This window comes from Dermochelys coriacea, chromosome 25 (assembly GCF_009764565.3).
Source record: "Dermochelys coriacea isolate rDerCor1 chromosome 25, rDerCor1.pri.v4, whole genome shotgun sequence".
Classification (NCBI taxonomy): Eukaryota; Metazoa; Chordata; order Testudines; family Dermochelyidae; genus Dermochelys; species Dermochelys coriacea.
This window is the reverse complement of record NC_050092.1, coordinates 4,443,257-4,456,696: the sequence shown is the minus strand read 5'-3', so window position 1 is coordinate 4,456,696 and position 13,440 is coordinate 4,443,257. Positions and strand designations below refer to the sequence as shown.

General features: G+C 54.1%; 1 protein-coding gene across 10 annotated transcripts in view; it reads left to right on the top strand.

Annotated features, from left to right (window-relative positions):
• The first annotated feature begins 7,926 nt into the window (after positions 1-7,926).
• Positions 7,927-13,440, top strand: part of TCF3 (transcription factor 3) — a 117,807-nt gene continuing 112,293 nt past the window's right edge. For 9 of the 10 annotated variants that reach the window (XM_038384361.2, XM_038384360.2, XM_038384358.2 and 6 more), the window contains exons 1-2: positions 7,927-8,073; positions 11,570-11,671. In XM_038384361.2, coding sequence (XP_038240289.1) covers positions 11,597-11,671 — 75 coding nt within the window. In that variant the 5' untranslated portion in view covers positions 7,927-8,073; positions 11,570-11,596. Of the gene's footprint in view, positions 8,074-11,313; positions 11,420-11,569; positions 11,672-13,440 lie in introns of those variants that run through there. The other variant, XM_043502849.1, reaches the window with a different exon arrangement.

Genomic DNA, 13,440 nt, shown 5'->3' with positions numbered 1-13,440 from the left:
CCTGGGGGGCAGTCAGGGGGCAGTCGGATAGGGAGGAGGTTTGGGGAGGGAGATGGTCAGGAGATGGGGAGCAGGGGGGGGTTGAATGGGGGTGGGGTTCCAGGGGATTGGGAGGTCCCAGTATGGGGGGACAGGGAGCGGGGGGGTTGGATGGGGGTGGGGTCCTGTGTGGGCAGTTAGGGATGGGGGTCCCAGGAGGGGGCAGTCAGGGGACAAGAAGTGTGTGTGGTGGTGGATGCATTGGGGTCCTGGGGGGCCTGTCAGGGGCAGGGTGTGGATAGGGGTCGGGACAAGGAGCAGGGGGGCTTAGATAGGGTGTGGGGTCCCGGGGGGTTGGTTAGGGGTAGGGGGGCCCAGGAGGGGGTTGTCAGGGGACAAGGAACAGGGGTGTTGGATGGATGGGGGATTCTGAGGGGGGCAGTCAGGGGGCAGGAAGTGGGAGGGGGCAGATAAGGGGCAGGGCCAGGCTGTTTGGGGAGGCACAGCCTTCCCTACCCGGCCCTCCATACCATTTTGCAACCCCGATGTGGCCCTCGGACCAAAAAGTTTGCCCACCTCTGATGTAGTGAGACAATGCCTGCTCCAAAGAGCTCACACTCTGAACAGGCAAAGGTGGGAGAAGGAAGGATTATTAGCATCATTTTACAGATGAAGCACAGGGGGGTGAAGACAATTTGAGCAAGATCCCACATGAAGCTTGTAGCACCATGAGAAACTGAACACAGCTCTCCTGAGTCCCAGCCCAATGCCTTCACCACTGGGCCACAGCATTTCCCTTTATTCTGATGTGCCTTCCTAAAGCACCTTACGCTGCAGAGTCTGGGTCCTCACCCATGTCTCCGTGCCCAGCAGGCACTAAAACGGGGTATCCCAACAGGACAGAACAGGGTAACAGGCACCAGTGACCCTGCAAGGAGGGTGTTGTTACAGGGATCATTTTAAAGTCATAGGAGGAGGATGTTTCTAATATTGTGCATAAGTTTTGGCAGGGCTGCATGTGCACAAGCAACGTTCAAAGCACCTCTGATCACATCATGCTGCAAAAAGGGTGGGGGACCCCCCCCTGCACATGCGCCCTGAGAAAGACTGCTCCAAGAGGAGCGAATTAGGGCTCCACTCCTTAGGGTTCCCAATATCCTAGCCCAGAGCTAGCACCCTGTACACCAGCCGAGGGTCTGCCCCACTAAGGATTAAAAAGCCAGGGCCATACTGATCCCTGCTGTAACCCTGCCCGGGGCAGCGGAGTTACCCCTGAGATGGATTTGGTCTAATGCCGCAGTCCTCACACAGGCAAAACTTCCAGGGATTTGCCCCATTGTGTTTCCCTTTGGCCTGGCCGAGGGAGCTCTCAGGAGTAGGAGAGAGAGTGGGAGTGTGTTGGGAATCCTGGTGCTTTAGCTTTGGCAGGGCACTAGTGAAAAGTGCAAGGCCCCCACCCCCCCCCCCCAGCAGGTAAACAAGGCTTGGGAAAGGGATGCAGCAGCTTTCACAAAATGTTCCCCGCTGCCGCGCCCCTCCCCCGCGCTCTGTTCCCTGAAGTCATCCCACACTTTTTCTTTCTTTCTTTCTTTCCCTCTCTCTCTCTCTCCACCCTGGGTCTATGAATCAGCCCCAGCCAGCCAGACAGATTGATTTTCTGGTTGCCACCCGGGGCCTCCCGAGGAAAGGAGCCGTTGAGGCGGGACAAGAAAGCGGTGAGGGAAGGGAAGGGGAGGCCGAGGAGAGGGAAAATAGCGCCGAGCTGGCCGAGGGCTGCAGCGGCGCCAGGTAAACCCCGGGGAAGAAACGGGACCCGCCCGGTGTAAACGGCTTCAAAGGGCGAGCGAAGCGGGATGGCACGTTGGCGCAGGGGGGCCTGGCCTCTGCAGCACTTTGCAGACCTCCGCTCGCTGGCCGCACCTGAAGGGCTGAGGTTACTATCGCAGCCCAGGGCTCCCCCTGCTACCTGCTCTGTTTACACGCCTGATTGCCCGGGCTTGAGCAATCCGTGAGCAGAGCCCGGGACAGGCGAGCCACGCTGCTGTTCGCACCTGTACCCTTCACCCCTGCTTCCAGGGCGGGGGTCGTGATTGGCACCGGTTCAAATCATGGCATATCGCAGTTCACCTTGGGTGCACCGGATGTTTGCTCTGGGGCAGATACCCCAGCACCTGGCCGCTGATTTCCCAGCCATGGTAATTAAATAGGGACAAAACCAGAATCCAGCACAGACTCCACTCCCCCCCCCCCCAAGCGCTAATGTATATTCAAGGCAGAATTTTTCAACAAGTCCGTTTAAATGGACGCAGTTTCCTTCCCCTTTAAAGTGCCTTTAAGTTTTAGGTGATGGCTAATGGCAAAAGAGGGGCAAGTGCTGGGTACAATGGGAGGAACCAAACAACGTGAAAATTAAAACATCTGTCACAACAGCCCTAAAGCAGAACACAGTTCCTGCAGCATAATGGGGAAACCAACCAAGCCTTTCAGAGTAGCAGCCGTGTTAGTCTGTATTCGCAAAAAAGAAAAGGAGGACTTGTGGCACCTTAGAGACTAGCAAATTTATTTGAGCATAAGCTTTCGTGAGCTACAGCTCACCTCACCTGGAAATGGAGAGCCACCGCCTCTACAAGTGAGAACAGGGAGAGCTATGGTGCTAGGCGTATACAGTTCATGCTGGATGGCTACCAGCAATGAGGGGCTGTGTCCAGCGTCTCTTCCATTTTTGAATCTTCTTCACCCAGAGTCCATTCCAGGACACAGGAATCCACCTCCAGTTCTTCTCCTCCCTCTGACACTGGTGTAGACTTTGTAAGATTAGATAAACCCACTTCCCCCACCCACAACAGCCATATGTAAATTTCAGACCTAGTTTTTATGCCCACCTACATTATTGCTATTTAACTGTGGTACCCCGTGCTACAGGCATGCATGCACTTCGCTGAGTCCTTGCTCCAGCTGTTTTGATTAGATACATGACCTGATGCAAGGAGGAATGACACCAGACCCAAAGGAGCAGGTTCTGGTTATACCCAGCCAGCCAGCATTGTATTAAAAGGACACTCTATGGTATTTCAAAAGGGAACACCCCCTGCCTATCGCACCTGCAAAGTTTTCAGCCTGCATGGAAGTATCTACAGTAACTGCCAGTTGCTGTGTTGCCCAGAGTCACTGTGAAAGACCGATGCTGCTGCCAAAAGTGGAAATGCTCGCCAATAATGGGCATGGTTACATATTTTGATACTCATGAAGATGCCAACATGATCTTTACAATCATTCACAGAATTCCCAACTTCTGGAGCATCGGGGAATGACCTAAAAATCACAAGAAGAGAGCAACTGCTCAGAGAAATGCGGGTAACACACACACATGGCTGACCTTCACACATTTGCACCCATTTAACTGAAGGAGGAAAGTTAAACCTGTTCCTCTTTGTGTGTGGATCTTCTTACATATGATTTAAACCTGGATCATGTCAATTCAAACCACAACAAGAACATCACATCCTCATAGTGCACTGGTTTAACATCAGACCTTTAGTTACACTGGTGCAATTTCTGTGTTTAGAGAAGCCCTAAGACACACTCCTAGATCTAGATTTGACAGGTGGAACTTGTCCAGTTCCATCAGCCATAACTTCACCCTTCAACTCCCATCCCAGAACAGAAAGGGCAACTGTAGCTACTGACTGGTCAAGCCCCATAAGATAAAGAAAGATAAAGACCGCTCCCCAAACCTAATTATTTTATTAAAACAACAGTCTAGGAACAAATTGGGTCAGAGTGCAATGGCCTTCCAGAGCCCATCCATTCACAGTATGTGGCAAATTGAACAAGAGGACTGCAATTTTTGTATCAACATCTTTGATACAAAGAGCATCTCCAAAGGCCTGTTAAATGTTACAGCATTGTTGCAAAGTTAAAACAGGAAATTAAAGGAGAGCGAAAGAGCGAAATCAAGAGGTGTCGAGTTAAAAACAGGGATTGGAAATATCTCAAAGTATTGTTAATTGTACTGCAATAGGCACCTCAGTTATAGACCAGGACCCCACCGTGCCAGGTGCTGGACAAAGAGAACCACCCAGCCCCTCTGGTGCAATGTAAGTATCTCAGTCTACATCACAGGATGTCCCAAACAAGCTCAGTCAGGGTCCCTCAATGTTTGGGACTATTCAGAGCCAGGGTGAAGGAGTTTATGGGAGGGGATGGGTGGCTGAGCCCAAGAAAGATGGGCCAGCCCCAAAGTTCAGATCTGGTTCTGAACATCCCCAAAGTTTGGCTCCAGGGATTTGATTCACTGTTGTAACCTCCCCCAATCTGTCTCTATCCATCCATCTGTCTCTTGTCTTGGATTTTCAGCATCTTGGTATCCAGGCCATCCTTTTGTGCTCTCTGTAAGCACAATGGAATCCTAGGCCTAGGATTAGGGCCCCAGGGTGCTACCATGATACAAATAAATAAGTAACCATGTGGTTTGGGCCTCCCACCAGGTCTCTTCCAAGCATGTCCCTTGCAGGGGAACGATCCAGGCTTCCCCAGAGCTCTGGATCCAGGGGACTTGAGGGTTCAGCCCCTCCCGCCTCTAGGGCTAAAGTGCAAACCTAACTTTATCTCCCGCCCCCCAAGCAAGACCCCCCCCCGCCCCCAGGCATGGCTCGGCTGCCCATGTCCCGCTGCAGACCGGGTGCTGCAGAGGACGGTGCAAGGGACCCTGCAATCGCAGCAACATCCCCCTTTCTTAACTGAACAAAGCAAGGTTAGCTCCCCCCAGGCGGCCCCCAGCAGACCCACCCAGGCCTCCGCCTGACCCCGGCGCCGGGGGAGCCCCTGGCACAGCAGGGAGGGTGCGGGCGGGAGACGCAAAGCAAAGCCCAAAGCAGCTGCCTCTGGCTTCGCACAGTCCAGCCTCCCTACTCTGTGGACGAAGGGCTTGCAGGGGGAGGGGCCTAGCTCTGGTTGGCCGAATCCCCTGTCACTCGCGGCCGCTTGGCCCTCCCGTTGGACGATGCCCTGCGGCCTTATCATTCCATCTCCCGGTGCTCCCATTTCGTCATGTTGCTGCCACCGCCCCCTTCCTAGCCGACACTCTGCTCTTCACGTCCCCCTCCGCCAGGAAACATAGTCCCCCTCCGCTCCTCCTCGCCCCACCCACCCACGCTCTGCTCCTCCCAGCCCCTCCCCCTTTGCTCCTCCCCCCCTCAAAGCTCCTGTGCTCCCCGCATCCTACCAGCCCCCTCCCGCCCTGGTATCTGGGCTCCCATCACCCTGGTATCTTGGCCCCTCACACCCCACTGGAGGGGCAGGATGGCTGCCAGCGAGGGGCACGGAGCTGCAGCCAGGCCAAGGCACAGGCCCAAGGCCACCAAGGCAATCTGTGGCAGATCCAACCACTGAGCCCAGCTCTCCTGGCTCCCAGTCCAGTGCCTCAACGATCCCTCCTCTCCTCCCTTCCCCCATCCCTACTATCCCTCCCCCCCACCCTTCCTCCCCCATCATGCCACCCTCCCTTCACCACCCCTGCCTCCCTCCCTTCCACCCCAGCTTTTCCCAGTCCCTGCCCCCCACAGCAACCCCCCTTCTTTCACCCCTCCCCAGCATCCCTTTCCCCAGCCTGCTCCTCCCCATCCCCCAAATCCCACTGTCCAAACCAGCCACCTTCTCCCTTCACCTGTTGCTACTCTCAGCAGCCCCCCAACCCCTCCCAGCCTGTCCTATTTCCAACGTTTCACAGCCCCCCATTTCCCCCAACCCTCCACTTTCTTTGCCCCTGCCCCCAACTCACCCCCCGCTTTCCCCTAGCTGCCGCCCCACAAGTGAAAAGCTACAAAACTCCCACGGGGGGCATCTCTGCGTGCGACGGGGGCATAATTTTTACAAACCCTAAAGCGTGTATGGCGGGCAAATGGAAAGAGAGAGAGAGAGAAGAGAAGAGACTAGAGAAGAGGGAGGAAAGAAAGAGAAAAAGGGCAGGAGGGGGTGTGGGGGGGCAAGAACAGAAAGAGACAGGAGAAGGGATAGAAAAGTGGGGAAAAGAACAGAGTAGAAAAGAAGAGGGAGACAGGAGAGGAGAGGGAAAGAAACGAAATGGGAAGGGCAGGGAGAAGGAATAAAAAGAAGGGGGGAGGAGAGAAGGGACAGGAATAGAAGAAAGGGGGGCAGGAGAGAAGGGGCAGGAGAAGAGGAAGAGGAGAGAAGGGCAGGGGGGAAGACGGGAAGGGGGCAGGAATAGAAGAAAGGGGGGCAGGACAGAGGGCAGGAGAGAAGGGGCAGGAGAAGAGAAAGAGGGGAGAAGGGCAGGAGGAGGGCAGGGGGCAGGAGAGAAGGGGAGGGGCAGGAGAGGGGAAGGAATAGAAGAAAAGAGGGGGAGGGAGAGGGGCAGGAGGGGAAAGGGGAAGGAATAGAAGAAAGGGGGAGGGGCAGGAAAAAGGGGCAGGAGAGGTTTGGTAAGGGGCAGGAATAAAAGAAAGGGAGCAGGAGGGGGGTTTGGTAGGGCAGGAATAGAAGAAAGGGGGCAGGAGGGGTTTGGTAGGGGGAGGAATAGAAAAAAGGGGGCAGGAGGGAAGGGTGGGGCAGGGGGCAGGAATAGAAGGGGGAGGGGGCAGGAATAGAAAAAAGGGGACAGGAGAGAAGGGGTCAGAGGGGGGGTTGGCAGAGAGAAGGGGCAGGAATAGAAAAAAGGGGGAGAGAAGGGGCAGGAGAAGTTTGATAGGGAGCAGGAATACAAGAAAGGGGTTAGGAGAGAAAGAGGAAGAGGAGGAAGGGTTGGGCAGGAATAGAAGGCAGGGGCCAGGAGAGGTTTGGGAGGGGGCAGGAATGGGGGGGAGGGAGCAGGAGGAGAGATTTGGGAGGGAGCAGGAATGGGGGGAGGTGTGGGGGAGGGAGCAGGAGGAGAGGTTGGGGGCAGGAATGGGGCAGGGGTGGGGGAGGGGGCAGGAGGCAGGAATGGGGGAGGGGAGGGGCAGGAATAGAAGGGAGGGGGCGGGGGGCTGGAATGGGGGGCTGGAATAGAAGGGGGGGGCGGGAGGAGAGGTTTGCGGGGCAGGAATAGAAGGGAGGGGGCGGGGGAGCAGGAGGAGAGGTTTGGGAGACAGGAATAGAAGGGGGGCAGGAGGAGAGGTTTGGGGGCAGGAATAGAAGGGAGGGGGCGGGGGGCAGGAGGAGAGGTTTGGGGGCAGGAATAGAAGGGGGCGGGGGGCAGGAGGAGAGGTTTGGGGGCAGGAATAGAAGGGAGGGGGCGGGGGAGCAGGAGGAGAGGTTTGGGAGACAGGAATAGAAGGGGGGCAGGAGGAGAGGTTTGGGGGCAGGAATAGAAGGGGGCGGGGGGCAGGAGGAGAGGTTTGGGGGCAGGAATAGAAGGGAGGGGGCGGGGGGCAGGAGGAGAGGTTTGGGGGCAGGAATAGAAGGGAGGGGGCGGGAGGGCAGGAATGGGGGGAGGGGGCAGGGGGGCTGGAATGGGGGGGCAGGAATAGAAGGGGGCGGGGGGCAGGAGGAGAGGTTTGGGGGCAGGAATAGAAGGGAGGGGGCGGGGGGGCAGGAATGGGGGGGCAGGAATAGAAGGGAGGGAGGGGGCGGGGGGGTCACAGCGGGGCTCCGGGCCCAGCGGCCGCAGGGAGCGGATCGGGGCGGCCCCTCGCCCGGCGCGGCCCCGCCCCTCCCGCGCGGCGCAGCTGGCCCGCGGCGGAAGGATACGGCGGGGGGAGGCGGCACCCGGCACCCGCAGCAGCCCCGATGTGCAGGCGGGGCGGGGGGGCTCCCATGTCTCCGGCCGCCCCAGCGCCAGCAGCCGCCCGCGCCGCGGGGGGACGATGAGGAGGCAGCAGCAGCAGCAGCAGCGGCGGCAGCAGCGCTAGGAGCCGCGCGGCCCATGCGGAGCGAGCGCGCCGCCGCCGCCCGCCACAGCGCATCCGCCGGCCGCCGGGCGAGAACAATAGAGCCCGCGGCGGGCTCCGGGCGGGACGGGAGCGGGGCGCCGCGGGCCCCAGGAGCCGGCGCGGGGGCAGCAGCCGCTTTATCCGGGAGCCCCCGGCGGCGGCAGCAGCAGCGCCCGGGGGGGGGCTCTGTTCCCCTCCCCCCTCGGATGCTTTTCTTCCTGAGCAGGTAAAATCCTGGGGGGGGATTTGGGGTGGCTCCTCCCCCCCCCCCCGGCCCCTGCTGCGGGGAGTTCGGTGCCCGGCCGCCCCCAGCAGAACTGCTGTAAACTTCAGCCGCGGGGGGGGCGTCCCCCCCCCGCCTCTGCGCTAGGGAGCCCCCCCTCCGAAGTGCAAAACCCCCCTTCTCGGGGGGCGGGCGCGTCGCCTACCTGGTGGGGCGGATTTAGAGGGTTTGCATGGGGGGGGGCTCTTCCTATCTCCCCCCCCCCCCCGCGGGGTCCCTGCTGCATGGAGTTTATTGTCCCTGCTCCACACACGCGCTGGGACTCGTGTAAACTTCGGCTCCGCTCCGGGGGGGGGCTTCCTTTCTGCCCCCCCCCCCCCCGATCTGTGTCCATGGAGCTTAGCGTGTGTGCGCCCCCCCCCCCAGCTGCTGGAACTTCGTCTCGGATCTTTCTAGGCAGTGTCAGGGGAAAAGCTGGTTTTGGGGCGGGGGGAGGGAAGTTCCCTGTCCCCCCCCCTTTTTTTTTCTTCCTTCTCTCCCCCGCCCCATTTCCAGGTCACCCTGGTCGGGAGGCAACTGGCCGAGTTTGGAGGGGGGGGGGAACAAAGCCCGGTGGGCCCTGTCGAGGGGGCTGTTTGGTTTGGGGGGGTCGGCACCCCTCTTCCAGACTGCTGTTGCACGGAGCTGATTGACCCCATCCTAGGGCTGCAGTCTAGATTTGTATTGAGGGTATGTGGGGTGCGGGGGGGTCCTCTCCAATCCCATCCCCACAACACCCCCTCTGAAGGCCGCTGCTACCGCACGGGCTTATTGTTCCCCCTCGCTCAGGAGCCAGCGTCGCTGGGTAAGTGAAGGGCCTGGCAGAATTGGGGTGGGTGGGGGGCTGCTTTCCAGTGGCCATAATCCCCCCCCTCCCCTCTCCTCCAGTTGGACTGCTGCCAACTTCCTCCTGGCTCTGTGGGGTGCTTACCTAGCAAAGGATAAAAGTTGGGGGGGGGGTAAGTGGAATAACTCTCTAGGCTCTTGTGAATTTTTCGTGTTAAATTCGGGGGCGGGGGGGGGGCCGGGAGTGTTGTGAAAACGAGGGTCTGGAAGCGCAGCTGGCTTGAAGAAGGTTCATTGTTCCCCTCTCCCAGCCAAGTTTAAAGAGCTTGGAGTGAGAACATGCCCTCCCCGCTCCCGCCCCAACCCGCGATGGGAAAGTTGGGGGGGGGCATGGAGTGAATCTTCGGATTAAATATTTGGTCCATCTCCGCGGGCCGCTGTGCACCGTGCAGGGCCCCTGCTGCCGCGGGGTTGGGTTTGTCCTGCCGTCGGCGTGCGCGCGCCTGGAGTTTGCAAACTTTGCCTGGAAGTGCACCGGGGAAGGCGGCTCCTTCCTTTGTGTCCCTTTCTGCCGTAGCCTTCCCGGGGGCCGGGGGCGGGCGGGCGGGCTGTACGTGTCGCGTTAGAGGCGAGCAGCAGGCACTTGGTAGGCCCTGTCTGGAGTTTGGGAAAGCGCTTTGGGGAGGGGCTGGGGGAGGAGAGGAGCGAGAGCTGGGGGTGGGGGAGCCTTTGTCCAAAGGCAATAAGGTGCACCCCGGCTCTGGTGGAAGAAACTCGAATGTCTCAGGTTGAAGTGCGTGGGGCGAGGCGGGGGATGAGGGGTAATAGGGGAACATCTGCTGTGTGTTAACTCGGGGAAAAGGGCTTCTCCGCTGGCATGCAGCGGGAAAACTGCTGTGAATGATTTCAGATTGAAAAATAACACTCTCCAGCAGCTCCATTTGCTTCAAAGGCAGAGGTTCCCCCCCCCCCTCCTCCCCGCCGCCCGCCTGCAGTTTGCACTGGCTGCTGCTTGGAGGTTGGGGGAGGGAAACACAAATCCTGTTCACTTGTTAGCCCCTTTTCCCTTCCCCCAACGCTCATGGCTCAGCCCTGAAAAAGCCATTAAAAACGTTTTGCACGATGCATGCACACTTGCTGTCGTTCTCGCACAGTCAAGTTTTGTTAATCCTTTTTTTTTTTTTAAAAACAAAACCAAACCAAACAAAAACAGCCACGGCCTTCCTTCTGTTACGTGATCAGGGCAGGGTTCTTGTTTTACAGGACACTAGCATTTTTTTTTAAATGCTAGGAGGGTTTTAAAAATACCGATTTCATTTCTTTTGGTGGGCATATTGTATAAGTTGCCTCAGTGAACTTAATAAAACCCTGCCTGTTGCTCCCAGCCTCCTCAGAGAATTGCAGTTGTCTGGGGCTTCTTAGGCTATAGTTGGGGTTTTGGGGTTTGGTTGAGCAGGACCCCTTCACACCCAGCCCCTCCCGGTTTTGTTTTTGACTTGCTAAGTTGGGGACTCCTTGCCTGAGGAGGGCTGTTCTTTCAGGACCCACTGGGCAGAGGGAAAGGGAGAATGTTTTTCAAAGTTGCTTTAAAAATAATTGCTGGATGCACTGATGACACAAAGACAGGTTTTAAAAAAACAAAAATCCCTTGGCTTTTTTTTATAGTGGCAGAGGTCTTGTATTTATTTATTTTTTTAAACCTCACTGGATCGATTTCAGCATCTTTATTTTTTAAACCTCACTGAAATGTAATGGATGAGCCAGTGCTTCCTAGGAAATATTTTGGAATACAGAGTTTTGTGTGTGTATAAAAAAATATTAAACTTGTGATGAGTGAGTTAAATTATTGTCTAGCTGCACTTGATAGCTATAGCTGAGTTTTAAAGAGGAAGAAGAGTGAATTCTTTATCCCATCCCCTGCCTCCATTTCTACTCCTGAAGAAATATTTTCCTGACATGATGGGTTTGATCTCTCTGGCTATCTTCCTTTAAAAAACAATCTGTAAAATTGGTCAGAACAGTATTTACCTACTTTGCAAGATTGTTTTGAGGGTTTTATTTTTGGAAAGCCCTTTGAAGGTGAAAATAATTATTATTTAACTTAATTTTCTCCATCTTTTGTGGGGAGATTATTGCCTTTTTGGTAGGTTATTCTTGTTACCTAAGGGCTAGATTTTTTCAGAGTTGCCAAGCAGCCATAGTTCCAATCAAAATAAAATGGGAGCTCTGCACCCTGGAGTGGGGGAGGGAATGAAATCGGGCCCTTTTTAAACTTTAAAGAGAAATAGACAAAAACAAGTGGGAGGGGAACTCCCACAAATGGAGGGGGTAAAAAGCCCAAACCTGCCAAGAGCCTGAACGATAACTTGCCTGAACCCTTTGATAAATGAGTTGACTTTTTTTTTTTCATTTGCTGCATGCCAGGAGCAACAGAATTGGTCTGAATTAGTGGAATTGGCAGCAAAAAACAAACATACAAGTGTGTCTGGTCAATAGAAGGCTTGTTCCTGCCTCTGGGTGCCATGTGAGGACTTTCACTGTGTTCTGAGGCCCAGAAGTTGGAAGCTGGGCATTTGCAAGGGATTTTTTTTTTTTTTTAAATATTCATCAGTGGGGTGGGTAGTTTGCTCTAGTCATTAAAATATCTCTTCCCCTCCCCCATGGTTTTCTTTAGGACTGCCACTGTTGAGTCTGTGGGAGTATGAATCAGCAGCAGCAGAGAATGGCTGCAGTTGGGACAGACAAAGAACTCAGTGACCTGCTGGACTTCAGTATGGTAAGCAAGCTCCTTTGAGGGGGGCCTTTAAAGGGACAGTAGCTTCATTTGTTTCCAGTGTTCTTGAGGTTTAGAAGAATGGACGGGGGAGAATGTGAGCCTGAAAAGTGAGGTAAATTGGAGATGATGGGTTTCAGATATGTTATGTGTACTGCAGCTTGGTTCTTTTTTTTTTTTTTTTTTTTTCCCCTTCAAGTTAAGCAATGGGGGACCCTGGTCAGCACGGGGTAAAGACTTTCCTTGCAGTGAGCACATGGTGATCTTTGGGTGGGGAAGTTCTGTGGAAGCAGAAAACATTAGTCTGTCCTGTTTAAATGCTCATAGCAAAATGTGCTGGATATGACTTCTGAAGCTTTGGCTATGTAACTGATGCAAGGATGTGACTTTACTGAACAGTTAATTCATCAGGCTGTGTTTTTCCTCTTCCCAGATCCAAATTGTTGAATACATGTCCTTCCAGGTTATTCTATGTCAGTTTGCAATTTTGTGGTTCAGTTCTATATATATATTTTCACAGAGATCATGTACTCCTGTACCCCTATTCCTTGCCCAAAAAACCCCTCAAAGTTCTACAGTAAAATTTTGAGGCTGTCATTAAAAAATAAAGTAATTGTGGTTAAGAAGTTACCCAGAGAATGTACGTGCTTTTTGGGGTCACTTCTAGAAGTAGCAAACAAAGGCTGCAACCCTGTAATTACACAAATGTGCTTAGCCTTACACATGGGAATTGTTCCATTGAAGTTAGTGGTACTACTCAGGTGTGTAAAGACAAGTGCATGTGTAAGTGTTTGCAGGATCAGGGCCTATATGTGGTGATTGATTGTAATTGGTGGGTGAACGTGGAAAGAAAAAGTTACTGTTTTGAATGCGAACTCCAGCTTGGTTCCTCTGTCATGTGCTGTACCCTAATGACACTTGGTGTGTCTTGCTTTGTAGATAAGCAAACCTACCATACAAATTGGAAAAACACAGCTCCACAAAAAGGAATAACCGTTAAATAGCAATGAAGACATTATTCTTCTGGGTTGTTCTGGGTATACTTAGTTTTTTGTCAGTGATGCCTTTGTGGTGATTTTTCTTCCCGTTGGGGTACAAAACAAGGGAGCATGGTCACAATTCCTTGTCCCTTATTTCCTTTATAATCTGTGTTAACACACTGCATCTCTTCTGGATCCCAGCACAAAGATACGACATAGATAAGAAAACTGCTGCAAGTTAGCTCTATTCTAAGAAATCAATAAGAAGCTCCAAATTGCACAGGCATCATGTGTATCCACATGTATTCTTACAACGTGTTCTCTTCTTACCCTGTCTGAGAATTCCCATGGTGGTGGGACAAACTCTCAGCCACCTACAGCTGATGGGAGGTTGATCTAATTTAAAAAGTAACAGTAATATCTTTTACAGTTGCTAGGGGAGCTGTGATGCTGCTATACCTCAAAAATACAAATATGTACAGGGTTCATTGGGGAAGGGTGAGCAACTTCTTTTCTCCCTCACTTTAGAGGTCTCCGTTCCCTTTGGCAGGTGTCCTGGAATTCACTGCTCGCTTGTATGTATGAGAGGTCCAAGTTTTGAACTGCAATATCCATAATCTAGTTCAAGATTGGACAGTTTCTTATTTCTCTTCCTTCCTTTCCAAAAAGAATTCCCAACCACTATTTGCAACTTAGTTTATAGCAAATTTGAAAATATTCGTATTTTTGCAACTCCTGTAATTGTTCAGGGCCATTATAAGAACACATTTCCCTTTTGTATTCTAAAACTCT